The sequence below is a fragment of the Meriones unguiculatus genome, chromosome 14 (genome assembly GCF_030254825.1).
Source record: "Meriones unguiculatus strain TT.TT164.6M chromosome 14, Bangor_MerUng_6.1, whole genome shotgun sequence".
NCBI lineage: Eukaryota > Metazoa > Chordata > Mammalia > Rodentia > Muridae > Meriones > Meriones unguiculatus.
The window spans coordinates 86,419,849-86,441,573 of NC_083361.1; the positions used below are offsets into that span (position 1 = coordinate 86,419,849).

The 21,725-nt window shown below is 40.4% G+C and overlaps 1 protein-coding gene across 3 annotated transcripts in view; it reads left to right on the forward strand.

Moving 5' to 3' along the window:
- The window catches only part of Fchsd2 (FCH and double SH3 domains 2), a 169,443-nt gene that overhangs the window by 21,896 nt on the left and 125,822 nt on the right, over positions 1-21,725 (forward strand). For 2 of the 3 annotated variants that reach the window (XM_021640968.2, XM_021640969.2), the window contains exon 3: positions 10,581-10,626. The exons of the other annotated variant lie outside the window; for it this stretch is intronic. In XM_021640968.2, the coding sequence (XP_021496643.1) occupies positions 10,581-10,626 (46 nt within the window). The remainder of the gene's footprint in view (positions 1-10,580; positions 10,627-21,725) is intronic. 3 annotated transcript variants of the gene reach the window in all.

A 21,725-nucleotide genomic window follows, 5' to 3' on the forward strand; every position in this document is an offset into this window, starting at 1 on the left:
TTAAGCGCGCACCGCTGCTCTTCCTTGGATCTGAATTTCATTCCCGGAGTCTGTGTCGGGCACCTCACTCCAGGGGCAGGGCTGTGACGTTCTTTTCGGGCTTTTTTCTGGGTGCCTGCGTTCACGGCACACACATACTCCTACATACACATCAGTAGAAATGAGGCAGCAAGATGAAGGATGCTGGTAATCCCTTTGCAATATTTTGACACTGCGTTTAAAAATTAAGTATATATTTTCACTTGGAAGGAAAAGTATGTTTTATGTACATTAATTTTAATTTATTTGAAAAATTCTGTGTCAGTATAAAGCTTAATGCTTATGAATATAAAAATGCACAAGAGAAATAGGCGCCAGGTGTGGTGATGCATACCTTTAATCTCAGCATGCAGAGAGGCAGGCAGATCTCTGTGAGTTTGCGATCAGCCTGGTCTACGTAGCAAATTCTCTGACATCCAGAGAAAAGAAGGCAGGGAGAAAGGCAGGTATTTTCAATGTAATGTAGCAGTAAGATGAATAGATATTTTGGGAGTATAGAAAATGATAGTTTAAAATCTGCTTTCACTTAGTGATTTCTCTATGATACCTAAATTAAATTAAGATCTCATAAAAACGGAAGCTGGCCAAGTTCTCAGAAATGATAAAAATCTAACTTTTGTGTGTAAATGTTTAGTGTCTGTGTGTGGGGGTGGTTGCATGTGCTATCTGTGTCTTCCCCAGTGCTTTTTATGTTACTGTGAGTTGGTGTCTCTCTCATTTAATCTGGAGTTTACTGATTCAGCTGGACCAGCTGGGTGTCAAGACCCAGTGATCCCACTGTCTCTACCTCCCAGCACTTGGAGTTTTACATGAGTACTGGGAATCTATTGAGTTCCTAATATGTGTATGGCAACGTGAATCTTCTATTTTCAACACATTAAAAAAAAGTGTTTTGGGTTTTCCAAGTAGTAGGGATTTAAGAACAATAGTAATTACTGATTTTTTATGTTTTTTGTGATATTGAGGATTTGTTTACATACAATAAAATTGATCTCTATGTCCTTTTATTTTTTTTTTAGTTTTGAGAAGGTGACTCACAGTGTAGCCCTGGCTAGCCTTGAACTTGATGTGTAGAACATGTTTGGCCATGCCTTCTCAGAGATCTGTCTGCCTCTGCTTCCTGAGTTCTGGGAATAGAGGCACGTGTTTTAATTAACTAATTAATTATTTGGTGAATTTTCTGGTGCTGGGAATTACACCCAGGGGATTTGCTAGGTGACTGCCGGGTGACTGGGTTTATGTCCAGAGCTCGTTTGATGTGCTGCTTGGTCTCTCAGTTGAGAAAACACCTCCATCAGATTGCCTGTGGGAAAGATCTGTGGGCATTTCCTTGACGAGTGGTTTATGTGGGAGGGCCTGGTTCACTGTGAGTGCGCTTCTCAGGGGTGTTCCTGGGTGACAGAAGAGAGCAGGCCCGGCAGATTGGAGGAACAAGCTGGGAACGGTGCTGGGATTACAGGCGTGCACCACTGCGCCGAAGCAGTGTGCATGCTTTCCTTCCAGTCCTCCCCTATTTAAAATGCTGTCTATGTTGTCCCATGGCATTTCTTAGGATGTCAGATATTGGAAGTCCACAGTGGCTGCTGCTGTTCAGCTTTATAGAAATTTTCTCTATGAGCAGGAGTGCACGTATGAATTTGAAAAAAAAAATGTTGCATGCATATCTGTAATCCTAGTTCTTGGGAGGCTGAGTTAGGAGGATTGTGAGTTCAAGGCCCACCTGGAAAACATAGAAGGTCGAGGATAGACACACACGCCCCCTCCCTCTGCCCTCCCTTGTCTCCCTCCACTTCTCCAGTCAGCCTGAGAGGCAAGATTGCTTGCAGTGCCGCGCCAGCTGCGAGTCTGTGTGTAACCCCTAATTCAGTCCTGTCTCTGCTTCTTCAAAGTGGGAAGGAAACCCCTCTGCCAGCCCATAGTCCTGGTTTGGTTGCAAACACTTATTTTAAGTTTTATGCCTCAGGAGCTGCTGTAAACAAACACAGTCCTTCCTTTGCGACTTGAAGCCTCGAGTCTTACCTTTGCCTTTGTTATCCAGCTGCTTCCCTTTTGACACATTTTCTACTCATATGTTGTAAATCTTCTGATTTTGTTAGAAGTCATGTTAACATCTTTCTTTTGAAAGACAGAATCTCAGCTGGGATAAGTATGAAACACTTATCTGGCTTTACATTATGAATTTTTTTTTTTACATTTTCTGCTGTTTTTGGGTGGCTTCTGAGAAGGGAAGGACTCTTTTTTTTTGTCATTTAGGACTATAGTACTTAAAATACACAATTTTGTTAGCATTTTCTAATTGGATTAGTCAAAATGTTGAAACTAGATTAAACTTCATTAAATAAATGTGGAATATGGTATTTTACTTATTTAATAAAAAATTGTAATACTTAATACCATGTGCTGTTTTTTCTAAGAACTTTAAAAACATAAACTAATTCAATTTTTATAATCCTGTGAGGCCAGTGCTCTGTCACGCTAGGACGAAGTTTTGCTCCCTTCCCCTGCCCCGTCTCTTTATATAAGCCAGGAATCGCTGACTTGGGAATCGCTAGATAGCCGAGGTTAAGATACTTGTGTAGCCTCCTCAGTGCTGGGACCGCAGACATGGGCCACCACATGGCTCTGTCTTCTTATTTTATTGATAAGGAACTGAAGTATAGTCAGGAAAATTAAGGGGATTTAATTCTTTAGGAGAAAAGAGTAGTTTCTGCTTGTCATTCTGTGACTAGCATTTATGGGCCTTCTGTTGCTGAATCTTTTCAAAGTAGGGTCATACCTCACCCTCTATGCTGGTGTGCCTTTACTTTATTATGCTTAAGAGTACGTCAGGTTTTTGTTTTGTTTTTGCAAATTGAAACTTTGAGTCTGGATGTGGTAGTGCATGTCTGTAGTTCCATCTGTGGGACAGTACGAGTTTAAGACCAGCCTTGGCAGTGTACTGAGAATTCATCCCCCAAAATAAAATACGATACAATAAAGTAAAATAAAATAAATAATACTTTTAATTTAATGAAAGGTTTGTGATAGCCTGTTTAAATAAACCAGTTGGTTCCATTTTTTTCCTAGAGGCTTGTTACTTTGTGTCTCAAGGTCAGAATCTGATAATTCTTAAAATATTGACAACTTTCCATTATTTTTATATTCTCTGTAGTCAGTGACCCCTCATGTTACTATGATTCGCTTTGAGGTACCATGAACTGTACCCACACCAAATGGAGACTTTAATAACTGTTGTAGGTGTTCCGACTGCTCCACTGATCAGCTGATGCCACACTTTCTCATTTTCTGGACCTTAAATGTACTCCCTAACTATTGAAATCAGTCAGTTGAATGGCAGAATTGCATGTGTTTCACTTGAGGGCAAAAGTAGAAATGATTACGGTTAGTGGGGAAGGCATCTTGAAAGATAGGCCTTTGTAGCCAAGTTGTGACTACAAAGAAAAAGCTGGAAAAGGAAATTTAAAATTGCTACTTCAGGGGACACAAAGGAAAGGAGACAGGGAAGGCCCAAATGCCCTCTGGTGCTACGGAGAAAGTTTCCATTGTTTGCTTGGGCGCAGCAGCCTTTATCTAAAGTTGCCTTTATCTAAAGCCTTTTCCAGAGTATACCTGCTTTCTTCAAGTCTGTCCACGCTGGGGCAGGTGAGAAAACTACATGAGGAAAATTTGAAGCCAGCTAGGTGGCTCATGACATTGAAGGGAAAAAGCCATCTTTATGCGAGTAAAAGAAAAGCATCCAAGGAAGCAGCGGGTCCTCTCGGAGAAGTTGCGGTGTGTTACTCAGAAGATAGAGCTAAGGCTGTTGGAGAAGGTAGCCACACTTGGTGACAGTTTTTGGAAGTGAACAAAAAGACTTCTATTGGAGGAAGCCTAAGCCCAGTATCTCCGTAGCTAGAGAGGCCAGTCTCTGCTTCGAAAACATGAGAGGTCAGGGTGACTTGTTGAGGGGCTAATCATCACCGTTGTAAAAGTCCTTTAAGAGTCCTATCTGTTCTGCCTTCTGTGGAGAACTCTAAGTAGAGCAACAAAAAGCATGATGCTTTGAGTATTTCAAGCTCACTGCTGGGATTTATTGCTCAGAAAAAAAGGGTTTTTTGAAAAATGCTACTGTTGTGTAGTGGTGTATATCTGTCCTTACAGCATTTGGCAGGTAGAGGCAGGAGGAGGGGTAGTTTGAGGCCAGTCTGCGCTTCTCGACCAGGTTATCTAAAACCAAACAAAACCAGTGTCCAAATGCACATGTGTATAAATGGGGGGATAAGGAGGTAGGTAGGATGGCGTGTTCATAGTACTTTTGGTCATCCGAGAGCTCCGAGAAGTAGAAACAAGATTATGCTTCTTTCATATCACTGCGGTTTATGCACCAGGGGGAAATTTTTATTTTCAGGGTTTCTGATTTAAGAAATGCAGTTTGTAAATCTGCTATAGTTATTTTTCTGATGAATTTGAACAAAATGAGTACCTTCTGTGATGGGTTCATAATTCTAGGCCTTAATTTTTTCCCTCACTTTAAAATGTCTTTTTCTTTCATGTGTTACATCCTAACCACATTTCCCCCTCCTTCCTCTCCTTGTCCTCTCCTCCCATCCACTCCTCCTCCGTTTCTCTTCGGAAAAGGGCAGGCCTCCCAGGAATGTCAACCAAACATGGCTTACTGAGTTGCAGTAACACTAGGTGCCTCTCCTTGTATTAAGGCTGGACAAGGCACCCCAGTGGGAAGAAAAGGGTCCCAAAAGAGGGCAAGAGTCAGAGACAGCTTTAACTTTCACTGTTAGGAGCGCCACAAGAAGACCAAGCTATATAATCATAACATACATACAGAGGACCTAGGTCAGACCCTTGCAGGTTCCCTGATTGTCAATTCAGTGTCTGTGAGCTGCTTTTGAGCCTAGGTTAGTTGATTCTATGGATTTTCAAATCATTAGAGATAGCATTGGTGTTACAAATTAATTTTTTAAAAAGAAATTTCCAGTCAGCAACCACTACCCTGATCACATCTTCTCAGGTGCTAGGCAAAGGTTCTATCTCTGAGCTGCATGCACAGCAGTAAGATTCTCTATGCCATTAACATTTGTATGAGCTGAGCGTGGTGGCACACGCCTGTAATCCCAGCACTTGGAGAGACAGAGGTAGGTGGATCTCTGTGAGTTGGAGGCCAGTGTGGTCTACAATGGGAGTTCAGAACAGCCAAGGCTGCACAGAGAAACTGTCTCTAAAGAAAAACAACAACAAAAATAAAACAAAAATTGTATGTGGTTAAAGAAGGCCCAGAGGTTAAGAGCACAGAGTGTTCTTTTAGAGCAGTGATTTGATTCTCATCCTGTAGGTTGTGACCCCTTTGGGGGTCACAGGAGTTGCCTAAGACTGTCAGAAAACACATATTTATAAGATGATTCATAACAGTAACAGTATTACAGTTATGAATTAACAACAGAAATGACTTTATGGTTGGGGCCACCACAACACAAGGAACTGTATTAAAGGGTCACCACATTAGGGAATTTTGAGAACCGTTTTAGAGGATCTCCATGGGGATTCAATATCTCTTGCCTCTGGGGTCGCACACACACACACTAAAAAGTAAATAAAACGAACATTTGTAGCTGGATGTGGTTGCACATGGTTGTAATCCCAGGACTCAGGAAATTGAGGTAGGGAGATGGGGAGTGTGAGGCCAGTGTGGGAGGGATCCTCTATTCAAAACAAAAAAATCCAAAGAACATTCATGATTTGGGGAAGATCAACTCGTAGGGCCTTATTCTTCTAGAAAAGCACTCAATTACTGTACATCCCTAGTCCTTTTCAGTTTATTTTGAGACAAGGTTTTGCTAAGCTGTCCACACTGGCCTCAAACTGTGATCTTCCTTCCTCACCCTCCCAGGTAGCTGGAATTACAAGTATGTCCCACCATATCTGGCTTATTTTGAAAAGTTAGTTGTTTTGTATTTAACTACTAAATTAAAACATACCACGGGTACAAAAGAGTATGCTGATTCCTGAGATCATTCTGATAGTTCCTCAAAATTAAAGTGAAATTATCATATGATCTAGCTGTTCTACTTTTACATACACAAGATAATCTAAAATACTTATCTCATGCTGCAAAATGACTCAGTCGTTAAATCCTGATGAACTGAGTCCAATCATCAGGATCCATGTAAAGGCGAAAGGAAGGAACCAATGCAAAAAAAGTTTTCCTCTGACCTTCAGTGCTGTAATGCATGAGTGCAGCCACACATACACATGGTATTGTGTGTATACATTATACTATTGTGTATGTAATGTGCATGGATGCTTATGTCAGCATTATTTTAATAGCTAATGTGGCAATGACATGACTGTCGCTAGATCAAGGAATAAACAAAATGTGGCATAATTATATACTGGGATATTACTGAGCAGTAAAGAGAAACAAAGTCCTGATCACAGCTTCCTTGGGTGAAGCTTAAATGTAAGCTAAATGTGTTTGGGAGGAAGGCTCAGTAAAGCACTCACGAGCATGAGGACCTGAGTTCCACCTCTAGAACACTCTGCCAGGTTAAGTGGTGCACGTCACCCCGGCACTGGGGAAGTAGAGACAGGATGGTCTCCGGGGCTTGCCTGCCAGCTGTCATTGTCAAATGGGTGACTTCAGGTGAATGAGAGCCCCTGCCTCAAGATAGGTGGACGGCTTCCCTGAGAATGACACCTGAGGTTGATATTTGGCCTTCATATGTACCGTGATTGTGCATGGACACCTGTATATATGCGCACAAACACATTTTTGTATTTACAAGAAAGCTTAAATTACATATGAATATATACATATATACGTATATGTATATATATGAAAGAAGCCAGGTAAAAAAGGTCACATGTTGTCTTACTCTTTTCATATGAAATACACAGAATAGATGAATTTGTGGAGACAGAAAATTACTTAGTGATTAACAGGGGATGAGAGAGAAGAATAAATACACAACACAGGATGATGAAGAAGTTTGAAAATACTTAAATTAATTGATGTGTACTTGGTTCCTTTATGCTTAGGCTTCACACAAACATTTTTCTTCCTCTAAAAACTGTTTATGTAAGTTTATTCTGTGTAGGTATGTAGACGTGTGGCATAGCATCCGTGTGGAAGTCAGGGCAGCTTATGCATACCAGTTCTGGCCTGTCCTGTGGGTTTGGGGGCGTGAGCTCAGGTTGTCAGGGTTGGCAACAAGCACTTTTGAGTACCGAGCCATATTACTGGTCCAGATACTATTTCAAGATGAGTGATAGTTAAGCCCCAAAGGGTAATACATGATTTAAATATTTGCTTATTTTGGTAAAATATGAAAAATAAACCCCTCTTTTTTGTAGTGTAGAAGACAGCATCATAGAATAAAATGAAGTAGTCTGAAGTATGACCCAAGGAGCCAATGGCCCTTAGGAAAAATCCTTTTTACCAAATCTATAGACTTTTTTTTTAGATTGTTTTTAGTGATGAAGCGTGAGTCAGCTCACTGTGGCTAACTTCCTTCGCTTGGACATTTGTACTGAGTAGAGAGATAACATATATGGTAGTTCTACTAATAATTATTTGTAAGTCCAGTTTTAGAACAACATGGTACAAAACAGGTGTCTTTCCGTGTTTATGAATATATACTTATTTTTGCAGTGACTTTCTCAAATTTAATTAGAATTCCTATAGAAATTATAGAATGAAAAAGGAAAAGAAAATGAAAGCCTGTAATTTTCTGACCCAAGAGAGCTTCCATTACTGTTTTAGTGTATTTATATTATGTAACTATATATTCATGTGCAATTACATTTAAAGGATCGTATAAAGATAAGGGTATACACCTCAAATGCCTTATAGTAATGTACAGTATCCTTGAGAATAAAAGTCTTGCCTTATATACCCCCCTACTTCTTTTCTGGGGGGGGAGGAGTTGAATCAGGGGCCCTGTCAGTACAGGGGCGTGATTGCCCCCCCCAGCTTCCTTTCCTTTCCGCAGCTCTTCCTTCTCTTTGGTTAGTACTTCATTCTTTTCTTAGTGGATTTAGTGTTAATTTCACTTAAGCATTAATCATAGTAAATCATTGTAAAATTGTCTGATTATAATAAGCATCGATTAAGCATTGCTGTAGAATCGTAAGTGAATCTATTGACTTTATATCTTGATTTTTTGCTGAATTCATATTCGTTCTAGTAGATATTTTGTGTAATAGTTCAGACTTTCTCCATATAAGATTATACCACCTGGGCTAGAGAATTAGCTCAGCAGTTAACAGCACTGTTGCTCTTGTAAAGGACCCAAATTTAATGCCCAGCACTCACATGGCAGCTCATAGCAGACAACACACTCATACAGACAAAATAAAATAAAATAAATAATACATCCAGAAAGTTATTTTTTCTTCTGATTTCCATCCAACACTGTTAATGATGAAAGTAGATTGAATTTTGCTAAATTGTCAGATATATTTTCTGCATTAGTTGTGTGTGTGTATATGTGTGTGTTTGTGTGTTTGTGTACACCAGGTGCTTGCTGGTGCACCCCGTTATTTTTCCTCAAATTTTTTTTTGTTATATTGATTGCCTTTTTATGTTGAGTCAGTTGGTGTTCTGGGAATAAATCCTACTTGATGTGTATTTTTAGTTTACATTTATTTATGTGTATTAGTGTATTGCCTGCATGTATGTATGTGTCCCAAATACATGCCTAGTGCTCAAAGTCACCAATGGGTGTTAGATCCCCTAGAACTGGAGGTGGTTGTGAGCCGCTACGTGGGTGATGGGAATGGAACCCCAGTCCTGCAAGAGGTGTTTTGAACTGCTGAGCCATCTCTTTAGCCCCCATATTTTTTGTTATGTGGTGCTGAACTTGGTTTGCTAGGTTTGTGTTCAGAGTATTTGTCATTAATGTTTATAAGGAAGAACTGTTATTTTTTTAACCCATAGGACCATCTCTGAACCATCTTGGGTTCTCCTTAGTATGTTTTGTTTCTAGGAATTTATTTCATTAATATGACCTAGTTTATTTGGCACATAATTTCTTTTTAAAAGTGTGTGTGTGTGTGTGTGTGTGTGTCAGTGTCAGACATAGTTTACAGCAGTCTACCATGTGGGCTGCAGTGACCAAACTCAGGTTGTCAGACTTGGTGGCAAATGCCTTTATCCACTGAGCCATGTTGCTGGCCCATTTTTTTAAAAAGTTTTATTTATTTATTATGTCTAGTGTTCTGCCTACATGTAGAACCAGAAGAGGGCACCATGGTTATGAACCACCATGTGGTTGCTGGGAATTGAACTCAGGACCTCTGGAAGAGCAAACAGTGCTCTTAACCTCTGAGCCAGGGTTTCCAGCCTGCTGGCCCATTCCTACAGTCTTTTAATCTCTACAGAATTATTCTTAGTATTTAATACTTTCTGATGTTAGTAACTTGAATATCTTCTTTCTCTTTCTGCATTGGTGGGGAGTCATTCTTCCCCATCACATATAAATAACATGCCTTCAGTCGACTCTATACTTTCAAATTGGTTGCATGAGACAGACTGTGCCATTTTCATTGTTGTCTAGATTGGTGACAGATTCCTGGTTATTCTCATACACCATCTTCTAGAATCTTCTCCACTTGTTTAACTTTTAGATGCACTAGATCTCTCTTTCTTCCCCACCCCATGTTTGTGTCATCCATCCGTCCGTCCGTCCATCCGTCCATCCATCCATCCATCCATCCATCCATTGCATTCTGTCTTATGTGTCTGTCTCTGGCTGTATGTATATGTGCTATTGAGCTTGTATGAAAGTTGGAGGACAAGTTCAAGTCTGGGTTCACGTTTTCCACCTTATTCAAGACAGTCTGTTTTGTTCACTGCTGGGTATGCTAGGCTAGCTGTCTTAAGCACTTTTTGTGATTCTCTTGTTTCTGCCTCTTATTTCTCAGTCTGGGTTTGCTGTGTTCATAAATGGCGCATGTAATGTTGCATCCAGGTTGTATGTGGGTTCAGGGGATCCGAACCCAGGTCATTAGACAAGCTGTTAAATACTGTGCCCGTTGAGCTATCTCCCCAGCCTTGGAGCTGTTTATTACATAGAATTTTGTTTTCATCATTATTGACCATTTAGTTGATTATTTGTTTGGGTACTTGTTTGCTTTTTTTTTTTAATTTATTTAGGAGACAGGGATCTTGCTATATTGCCTAAGCTCATCTTAAATTTACAGGCAATTCTGCTTCAGCCCCCTGAGTAGTTTGGACAGTAGGCATACACCATTGTGCCCAGCCATTAGTGTTAAGATATGAACATATGAGCCATGGAATCTGAAATAATACATGTGTAGAAGTGTATTCTTGCATCAGGGCTTCCATTGGCCTTGTACTTGTTATTGTAACTTCTGTGAAAAACTGCAAAGACCATGCTGGTGTGGTTTCTTGTGTCCTGAGCTCATAAAGAGGAATAAAAGTTTTCCCCCTCACATATCTTATAGGCAGTATTTAAAGCTGTGTTGATGCATTTACACGAGGTTTTAAAGTTCTGCTTTTGGTGATTAATTTTCGTTTGTATTTTTAGGACTTTCAGTCAGAAGAAGGCTGCTATTGAAAGAGAGTATGCACAGGTGAGTGTGGCCTGCAGCCCCTGTCCTTGGTGTGCCTCTTCTTGTCAAGGAGAGCATTGGACTCTCCTTCTGTTGCCCACCCACTCTCTTCTGACTGTCTTCCTTTGGTCTCCATTATTATTATTGTTGTTGTTGTTGTTGTTGTTGTTATTAGCAGCACAGGTTTCTCTTCTGTGCCCTGGCTGTCCTGGGACTCGGAGACCCTCTGCATCGGCCTCGAAAGTGCTGGGATGGAAGGTGTGCAGTGCCACCACCCAGGGCTTCCTTTGAAAAAAAGATCTGACCATGTCATCCTGGCTTTCAGCTTTGTGTGTGGAATAGGCTGGCTTCAGAGGTCTGCCTGCCTCTTCCTCTTGGATGTTGGAATTAAAGTCATGTGCCATGAGGCCCTGCCAAAATTCATTTTATTTTTGACACAAAGTGTAGTTGTGGGCAGTTTCCCTTTTTTTGATCCATTTCAACCTAAAAGTAAGTCCTCATTGTTCCTTATAATAAAGAAGATCGTGTGCTGGGTGTGGTGGCATATGCTCATAACCCTATGCAGCACTCAGGGAGGCAGGAGCAGGTGTATTTCTGTGTGAATCTGAGGCCAGCCTGCTCTACAAAGTGAGTCTAGGACAGCCAAGGCTACACAGAGAAACGCTGTCTTAGAGAGAGAACATAGGTAAGGTTTCTTCCTTGAACCTAGGGCTGGCAGAACTAGTGTAGCTAGACAGCTTGCTCAGACTGTCTGCACCTCAGAGGGCGAGGATTACAAGTGGACGACCAGCTGGCCCCGTATTTACATGGGTGCCCCTGAACTCTAGTATTTAGGATTATGTAGTGATATTGCTACATAGGTGGTGTTGAGCCTAATTAAGATTTTATGATTTGTGTTGGTGTCTATGTTAGGTTAGGAAATATTGTAGATATGGTTCAGTTTCCATTGTTTAATCTCCAGAAATGATGATAGATTCTTAAATTTTCCAAAATTATTCTCTTTACCTTTTTTGTTTTGCCGAATTTTGCTACTGTTCTGAAAATATTGAAATTTCATTACATTGAAATATTTGGCAAAGCTTAGAGAAAAACAAATAGAATTTGTCTTAATTTTAGTCTTTATTTTTGGTTTAAGCTTTTAAATGTTTTTAAAAGGCATATATGTTTAGCTATTACATATATAAACATGTAAACTTTTGAAATGAATTAATTTTGTGTATGCCAGTGTTTTGCTTCCTGTATGTGTGTGTCTAGTACCCGTGGAAGCCAAGAGGGCATCAGATCGCCTAGGACGGGAGTTACAGACAGTTGTGAACCTCCATTATGGGTGCTGGGAATTGAACCTGAGTGCTCTGTAAGAGTATCCAGTGCTCTTAACCACTGAGCTATCCCTGTAGTGCCTATACATACACATTTTAAAATCAGTTGAAAATTTCCGCATCTGCCATTATTGTGACACTTTCCTGTGATGTTACTTCTTTCTGTCATTATACTTTCTATACTTGGGGGGGGGACTATACAATTTCAGCTGTTATTTATTGTTGATGTATCCTCAAAATGGGAATGTTGCGTTGAGAAGATGTTGCAGGGGTAAATTGCTTGTGTTATAGAAGTGAAGATCTGCATTTGGATCCCCAGGACCTCCGTACCAGCCACATGTGGTGGCATCTGTAATCCCCGTGTTCCTACAGTGGGATGGGAGTGGAGCAGAGAATTCCCACACACACACTGGCAGTACCCCGGCATACATATAAGAAAAGGCCATGTCTGGAACAAGGTGAAATTTGAGGACTGTCAGGTTGTCCTCTGACCCCCACAGGCACTCAAGTCATGCCCGCCTAGCTCCTTCTACGTAAAAGATAAGTAAATAAACAGGCAAGACTGCTTTATATCTCAAAAGGAAATGGAGCCTGATGACGCAGCTCAGAGTTCTTGACTAGCATGTGCAAGGCTTTGACTTGATTGCCAGCAGCGAAGACAAGAGAGTGGTGGCGGGGGTTGGGGGAGCAATTCTAATTTATAGACTTTGAACTTTTCATTTTTTAAAATCGTTTTTTACCTGTTTTTTAAAAATGCATTTCAAATTTTTAGTTTAGCATACAAAGTAAAAGGGTTCATGTTTACACATGTTTGTCATTTGATCCCCTTCCCCAATTTATCAGTTTTAGTCCCTTTTTTAAACTGTTGTGTTTATTTTTAATTTTTTGTAGCTACAGACAGGTGTGAGCTGCCATGTGGGTGCTGGGAATTGAACCCAGGTCCTCTGGAAGAGCAGCCCATGCTCTTAACCACTGAGCCACCTCTCCAGCCCCCCCACTTTTTTTTTTTTTTTTTTAAACAGTCTCCCAGTGTATTTCTGGCCTGGACCTTGACTGGCTGGCTAATTTTGAGATTCTCAAAATCTCAAATTTCAAATTCTAAATTTGAGATTCTCCTGCCTCTGCTTCCCAAGTGCTGGGATTAAAGACACATGCTATTACATACGCCTGGCCCATAGCATTGTTTTTGGTTTTATTCTGTCTCAATTTTTTTTTTATGTTGTGGTACTGGGGATTGAACCCTGGGTGTAATATGTGCTAGGTAAGTTCTCCATCACTTTGCTCCGTTCTCAGCCTGATGATACACTAATTTAAAATTTCATGTTTATTTAAAAATCTTTTCATACATTGAAAAAATGTTTGCCAAGGGCTCTTTTAGATACTCTGGATATAGCAGTGCTCACAGAGTGGGTGGGTGGGTGGGTGTAGTCCTTGCATGCCCTTCTAGTCTGTGGAGGTGTGTAGTTTTCCAGTCAGCTCTACTAAATTTGTTTTATACAACGTCACCGACATGGCCACTGACAACGCCATTTGACATGGTCAGATGGTTACTCCTTAATGACTTGTAGGGAATTAATTATTACTAGTAATGCTGGCACTCTCTGTACAAATTGAATACCAAAAAGACTGAGCATTTATGAGATTCAGAGAATGTAAAGAAGAGTCCTTCTAACACAAAAATAATTTTTTGTTGGTTTTTTTGAGACAAAGTTTCTCTGTAACATTAGCTGTCCTGGAACTCACTCTGTAGAGCAGGCTGGCTTTGAACTCAGAGATCTACCTGCCTCTGCCTCCTGAGTGCTAGGATTAAAAGTCTGTTCCACTGCTGCGTGGCTCAACACAAAAATTATTGTAAAAAGCCAAATTCTTCCCTGTGGCAAAGAATAGGTAGGGTCTTTGGGCTTCACTGGTGTTTGACTAATCTTTTGTGAAGCTTTTTTTTGCCTTAAATTTTCAAATGAAATGAAATTGTTTATTAAGAAAAGAAGCAGCAGCAGCAGCCAGGTTTGGCTCATGCTTGTAATTTCAGTACTTTGGATCCTTGGGATGAGTGTCTGTTGGGCTTGTGCTACAGATGACAATCTTTCCAATATCTGCCTGTGTGTGTGAGAGAGAAAGAGAGAGAGAGAAATCATTTGAGCTTGAGATAGGTCATTTGACAGCAATTTAAAAAATGTTCCCTCAAGCACGTGTCGTAGCTGTAATATATCTTTAAGGTATGTTAGGAGAATTAGAGAGAAAAGAGAAATGTTGCTGACTCTCACTTACACTTGATGGACTTGGAGTGCTGAGCCCTTTTAGGTTGTGTGGCAGTTTCCGTCTCCTCGAGGAGGAGTATTAATGTCTTATTTTTAAGTGTGGTTTGTGAAGTTGACTTTGTAGTTCTTCATAAATAACAGATGACTCCAGTTATGTTTATACAAGCGTAACAAATAGGTCTCTGAAAATCGAATAGCCCCAAAAGATGACCAAGTAGCACTAAATCTTAGGGTAAAACCAAGTCTGGCTTGAAGTTAGCTAGCCACTAAAGTGTTTGTAAATTCATTTTCAGTATTCAAGCTGATATTGCTGCAGGCAAGTTCTGTGTATTAATGTACTTCCTGTAGTCTTTGGCAGACTGTTGCTGCTGAAGAAAGGATACAAAAGGTTACTGTGGTTGAAGAGAAAGAACAGGAAAAGATTGTGGACTTTTAAGGGCAGCTCCTTACTGAAGGACAAACACAGAGTAAACATACCCATGCTGGCAATCACCCTGCAATATCACCCTATGACACCTAAACCTTCTTTACTATTTTTATTCTTTTTTGTTAAGATTTATTTATTTATTATATATACAATGTGTGTTCGCATGTACACCTGCACACAAGAAGAGGGCCCCAGATCTCATTTTAGATGGTTGTGAGCCGCCATGTGGTTGCTGGGAATTGAACTCATGACCTCTGGAAGAGCAGCCAGTGCTCTTAGCCTCTGAGCCATCTCTCCAGCCCCACTATTTTTATTCTTTTAAGAAATAATTTTACAAACAGTTGAGAGTGGTACCTGAGAATTAGGATTACGTGCATATGTATATGGTAGGAATTCTCTTTGACAAATTCCATCTCTATAGAGGCTTAAACTGTGGCCAGTTCAGCTTTATGCAGTTAGAGAAACGCGTATAGTATATACCTGAAACCCTCTCCCCTATGCTCATCCTGTACATAAGGAGACAGGGTAACTACTGTGGCAGAAAGCCCATCAGAACAAAGGTGAGGGGGTTATTTTTATGTTTCTGTTATGCTTTTAAAAGTGACTTTATTGTATTATTTTATTTTCTTTGGCTTACAAAGGGGTTAGGAATACAATTAGAAGGAAAAGGCTAACTTTTGTCAAAATAGTCTAATTTTATATAGTTTAATTTTTAAAGTTGTAAAGCTGTTAAATTGTAGATATAAGTAAATTTGATCTTTTTGGGCAAATAGATTTGCTACTTTCATCTTTTCATAGCTGTTCTGTAGCACATCTTTTAAAGAAGTGAGTAAAAATAATTGCTTACTTTGCATCTATTCTTTTTTTCTCTCCAGAACCTGTTTCTATTAATGAATTTAGTGGTCAGGCCAGCATAAAATAGGAGTGGAGAGCCAGAGCTGTGGTTTTGAAACTCTTGCAGCTAGCTAGCATGCCTGTGTTCACCCTCCCTCTCTGCCTTCTGTTGTTTGTTTGTTTTATAGGCTCTCACTGTGGAGCCTGACCTGCCTTAACCTCCCGATTGGTAGGATTAACAAGTGTGTGCCACCATGTCTCAGTGTTTATTTTATTTTATTTTTCTGCTTTTAATTTCTTGCTCCTGTTTTCTTCCCTAAAATTTTACAGGTTTATTTGAAATTGTCATAAAGTTGAACTGTTGAAATGTGTTCACTGAAGCATTTTGACTTATTTTAGTGCTTTACATCTTACATTTGTATTAAAAATTCACACACAAATTCAAACAGAAAAACTACCAATACATGATTTCTTTTTTTTTTTTTTTGCAAGTGTGTGTGTGTGCGTGCGTGTGTGTGCACGAGAGCGCACACGTGTGATTTTAATTTACTTATTTTTATTTTGTGTTCATTTGTGTCTTTCCTGCTTGTGCTTCGGTGTCAGGGTGTCAAATTCCCTGGACTTGGAGTTACAGAGAGCTGTGAGCTGCCATGTGGGTGCTGGGAATTGAACCCATGTCCTCTGCAATAGCAGCCAGTGCTCTCAACCGCTGAGCCATCTCTCCAGCCTCCCAATACCTGATTTCTGACCCTTGTTTTTCCATTCACAGTCATATGCTTAGGTACCTTTTAATCCCATGGAAAAAAATAACGAACATTCAGAACTTCTGAAAATAGAAATGGAGAGTGAAGTGTTTCCTCTCCTAGTGGGACTCTTATGTAAGTTCTCTTTCTTTGGCCTGCTAGGTGGATATCTTTTGGCATAATGGGTTGGTATCTCCAGAAATGCCACCCGACCGACCTCACTTGCCTCCTTACAAAGCACTGAGAGCTGCACCCTGGAAGCACCATTTTGTTTTGAAGTCCTGAGACATTTCTCACAATGTAGGTGCTGTACTAGTTATGCTCACACATTTTTAGTTTTTTATGTTTTCATTAAAAAAAAGATTTATGGCAGGTATGGTGGTATGCACCTTTAACCCTTACGCTTGGGAGGCCTAGGTGCGAAGACTGAGTTTCAGGACACCCTGGTCGATGTGCTGACTTGCTGTCTGCCGAAGGCTCTATCGTGAGACCCTGTCTGAGAGATATGTTCAATTACATTTTATGTATGTATGTATGTATGTATTTGTCTATTTATTTATTTGTGTGTGTTGCAAAAACCCTTTAACATTTCCCTGAGTAGTTTTATTGTGCCATTCAAGATGCAGATCAAGTGTTATCTTACCTTAGGATGTCATGTGCTGCCCTGGATTTGAGAACTCTCTAATGAGCCCAGTCATAGCTTCTTGTGTAGCATTTATTGTTCCATTATGCTGTTAAATGTTTGGCGAATGTTTATTAAATGAATGAAAAATACAGTTTTGGGTTTTGAAAATTATTAATTTCTAATAATGGCAATAAAAAGGGTAAAACTAAATTGTTCTATTATGCTTTAATTAGTACTGTCAACGCTGAAGGGCTAAATTGATTCATTCAAACAAAGTTGAAAAACAAATTTGCCATAGTCATAGGGTTTTCTTTTTCTTTTCATGGTTTATAGATGAACTTGAGAATCTTGGAAGATAAAAAATAAGTTTGAAAAAATTATATTCTTTCTTTTCTGGGAGTTAAAAAAAATCACTGATAGAATTTAATTTACAATTTATTTTTATTAAATTGACTCTGTTTACTTACTTGTGTAGGCCTTTTTTTTTTTTTCTTATTTGAGACAAAACCTCCCTATCTAGACCAAGGTTTTGAATTTACAACGATCTCCCTGCTTCTGCCTCCCAACTGCTGTGGTTAAAGGTGTGTGCCACCACATCTGGCTTAATGAGGTTTCCCTGAGGCAGGTTCTTTCTACATTGCCCAGACTGGCCTGGCTATGATTCTGTGACCCAGTTTGGCCTCTCACTCAGAATCCTCTTGCCTAATATGCTGGAATTATAGATGTATGCTGCCATGTCTGACTGTATTTCTCTTTCTCTTTCTGTGGCACTCAAGGTAGAGCTAGGTTTTCATGCTAGGTAAGCATCTTAATAAGCTACAATCTCCCATCATGCTGAGAGAGAAAGTGAGAGACAGATAGAGACAGAGGCCCTCCATTAAAAAAAAATCTCTGTGTCTTTGCCTCTCTCTGTCTCTCTGTCCATCCCTCCCTTCTTCCCCTCCCCCTCTGTCTCTGTCTCTCTGTTCTGGAACTCACTCTTCAGACCAGGCTGGCCTCAGACTTCCAAGTATTGGGATTAAAGATGTTTGCCATCATGCCCAGCAGGAGACTGTCTCTTTATGTTGTGTCTGAGAGTGCTGATAACTTAAGTTTTTTAGTCCAGAGACTCAGTTTTATTTTATCTGGAGGAGAGATCTCAGTAAAATGAAAGAACACACAGTATATTCATGTAATTTGGGAATATAATTAGCTGCTTCAGGGTACTCAGTAAGTAAGCTTATGGATCAGAGTGTTTAAAAGGCATATGGTGTGAATTGACAAGTTAATTTGATGAAGGTTATTTGGGAAGGATGAGCTCATGACCTAAATTTTAAAATAATGATGAAATCAAATTGCATTGTTCAGTGAATTCACATATATACGTATTTACAATGTTGTACAACCATCATTATCATTTCCAGAATATCTGTATCACTTTTAACAGAAAGTGTGTGTTAGATAATAACTCACCACTGTCTTCTTTCTCTGCCCTTGATATATTTCATCTACTTTCTGCTGTGTATTTTTCCCCATTCTGGATACTTCACATAAGTTGATTCATAGTAGTTGCCCTTTCTGAGTTCATTGATCTTAACAGATCTTTCTTCCTGTCTTTTGTAGGATTATCAGAGTAATGTTTGACTTCTCCTCTCCTCCACCTTGCCCCTTCCCATCATCATCTCCTTGTTCCTCCTCTTCCTTCTTTTGGCGATTCTGGGAATTAAACTCAAGAGCCTTTCACATGCTGTACAATTACTGTCCTGCTGATCTGAATACTCCCAACACCCATAATAGATTTTATATCCTGTCATTGAAGGTTTCTAAGTGATAGAAACATAGTTTTACTTCTAAGTAGTGTACATTTTTATATACTAATACATTGTGAATGTTATAATCTGTATATAAACTTAAAAATGAAAAATCTTTTAAAGAATGAAATATACTGTCTCTGTCTTTTGATGGCTTTCTGCTGTGATCCTCTTACATTTTAAGTATGAATGCTTAGTAGTTTTATTTCTTGTCAGGTTTTATCAGATGGCCATTAGGCTTACTTTCTATTGCTGCTGATAAGAAGCTTTTTGTAGCAAAGTAACAGATTTTCTATTTGCTTTCATTTGGATTATTAATATTTACTTTAGTCTATATTTCCTTTGGACTCTTAAAGTCATTATTGCCTGCTTTTGGATCACTTCCCCCTGGCAGGGCTGCTTTGCTTGGCCTCAGGGGATGAGGATATGTTCAGTCCTGATGTGACTTGATGTACTAGGGAGGGTTAATACCGGGAAAGGGGAGGTTTCCCTTTTCTGGAGCAAAAGGAAGAGGGAAAGGGGGAAGGAGGGAAAAGGGCTGGGACTGGGAGGAGAAGAGGGAGGGAGCATCCTTCAGTGTAAAGTAAAATAAACTGAAATTGAAAAAGAAAATCAGTTATCTTTTGAGAGTTCAGTTAAAGTGCTATTTAATCCACAAATGAACTCAGCAGGTCCATTAAAAGCTTCTGTATAGAAAGACACACACAGTATATACTCAATTATAAGTTGATATTAGACATATAATATAGGATAAACATACTAAAATCTATACACCTAAAGAAGCTAAGCAAGAAGGAGGACCCTGGGTAAGATGCCCAGTCCTCATTCGGAAAGGCAAACGGGATAGACGTCGGAAGAGGGAGAAACAGGGAACAGAACAGGAGCCTACCACAGAGGGCTTCTGAAAGACTCTACCTTGCAGAATATCAAAGCAGATGCTGAGACTCATAACCAAGCTTTGGACAGAGTGCAGGGAATCTTATGAAAGACGGGGGAGATAGAAAGCCTGGGGGGCAGGGGCGGACAGTTGCTCCACAAGGAGAGCAACAGAACAAAAAATCTGGGCCCAGGGGTCTTTTCTGAGACTGATACTCTAACTAAGGACCATGCATGGTGATAACCTAGAGCCCCTGCACAGATGTAGCTCATGGCAGTTCAGTGTCCAAGTGGGTACCCTAGTGAGGGGAACAGGGGCTGTCTCTGCCATGAACTCAGTGGCTGGCTCTTTGATTACCTCCTCTTGAGGTGGGAGCAGCCTTGCCAGGCCACAGAGGAAGACAATTCAGCCAGTCCTGATGAGACCTGATAGGCTAGGGTCAGATGGAAGGGAGGAGGACCTCGCCTATCAGTAGACTTGGGGAGGGGCATGGGAGAAGATGAAGGAGGGAGGGTGAGATTGGGAGGGGACAAGGAAGGGGGCTACAGCTGAAATACAAAGTGAATAAATTATAAATAAAAAATTAATTAATTAAAATTGTTTTGGAGACTCAAATAAAAAAGCTGCTGTATGTCTGAACACTTTGAAAGTGAATGAGTAAATGAAAATACTCTGTATCCAGAATACCATCTATTATTGTTGAACACACTTTTGTCCTCAGAATACCTTGCATATGTTCAGTGTCACATTGGATCGGTAGCCTGTCCACCTGAGGGCAGGAATGATCACAAAGGTAGGTCTGTGCATAACTGCTAATACAGTTTAACTGCTTTCTCTCTCCTGTTTCTGGAGACAGGGTTTCTCTTTTTTTATTAATCTTAATTTTAATTGTTTTCATAATTTATTCATTATATATCCCAATTAAAGCCCCTTCCCTCAACTCCCCCAAGTCCCACCCCTCCCTAACCTTTCCCCTTATCCCCTTCCCCTAGTCCACTGAAAGGGGGAGTTCTCCACTATTGCCATCTGCCCATAGCTTGTTTAGTCTCGTCAGGACTGCCTGGGTCCTCTTCCTCTGTGGCCTGGCAAGGCTGCATCATCAAAGAGTAGTCAACTGAGTTCATGATAGAGGCAGCCCCTGCTCCCCTCACTCAGAGATCCACATGGAGACTGAGCTGCCAATTGGCCACGTCTGAGCAGGGGCTCTAGGTCTTCTCCATCCATGGTCCTCGGTTGGTGCATCAGTCTCTGCAGGACCTCCTGGACTCAGATCCTTTGTTGGTCTCCTTGTGGGGTTCCTGCTTCTCCATGTCCCTCTATTCCCACCCCTCTCTTCCTCCATAAGACTCCCTGTGCTCTGCCCAAAGTTTGCCTGAGTTTCAGCATCTGCTTCGATCCCCTGTTGGGTGGATCCTTTCAGAGGACTCTCTATAGTAGACCTCCTTCCTGTTTTCTGTCTTCCACCGCTTCTGGTGTCTGTCCTGTTTGCCATTCTGAATGAGATTTAAGCGTCCTCCCTAGAGTTCTCCTTTAGGTCTGTAGATCGCAATCCTGTATTATGCCACTGATATCTACTTATAAGTGAGTGTATACCATGCCTGAGGCAAGGCTTCTTTATGTAGCCCTGGCTGTCCTGGACTGGCTCTGTAGACTAAGCTGGCCTCTGCCCCCTGAGCGCTGGGACTACAGGTGTGCGCCACCGTGCCTGGCTCAGGTTCTTTAAATCAGTGTTTTATCTATGTATTCACCTACACATTCCGTGAGCCAGTGCGCCTCAGTCTCACTGTCTTGAAGGTAGGTTCTGATTGATTGACCGACACCTTTTCCCTCAACATCTTGCTTAACCATTATGATTCTTTTAACATTTCATCAAAGACAGAGAGGCATTATGGCTTCAGCCTAGTAAACAAACAGTTTCCTTATGTACACTTTGTGCTTTCTTCCTACTTCCTGTTTTTTCTATAATTACATATTAGATAGCGTATTGTACAATGGCTTCAGTAACAGCAGTAAAGGTATGTAGTGAGATAAGTAAAGACCACAGGTCACATCACCATTTCTAAATACTGTAGCGGTGACTTAAGTTTCAATTATTTTATGCATTCTTAAAAGCAAGTAAGGTTTTAAAGTAGGTTGGTAGTGGGACTCTAAACTGTATCTAGCAGAACATGTGAATGTGACTTTATCTGGAAGAGGAACTTCACAGATGGATTTAGAATAGGCTGGCCTTAATCCAGTGACTGGTGT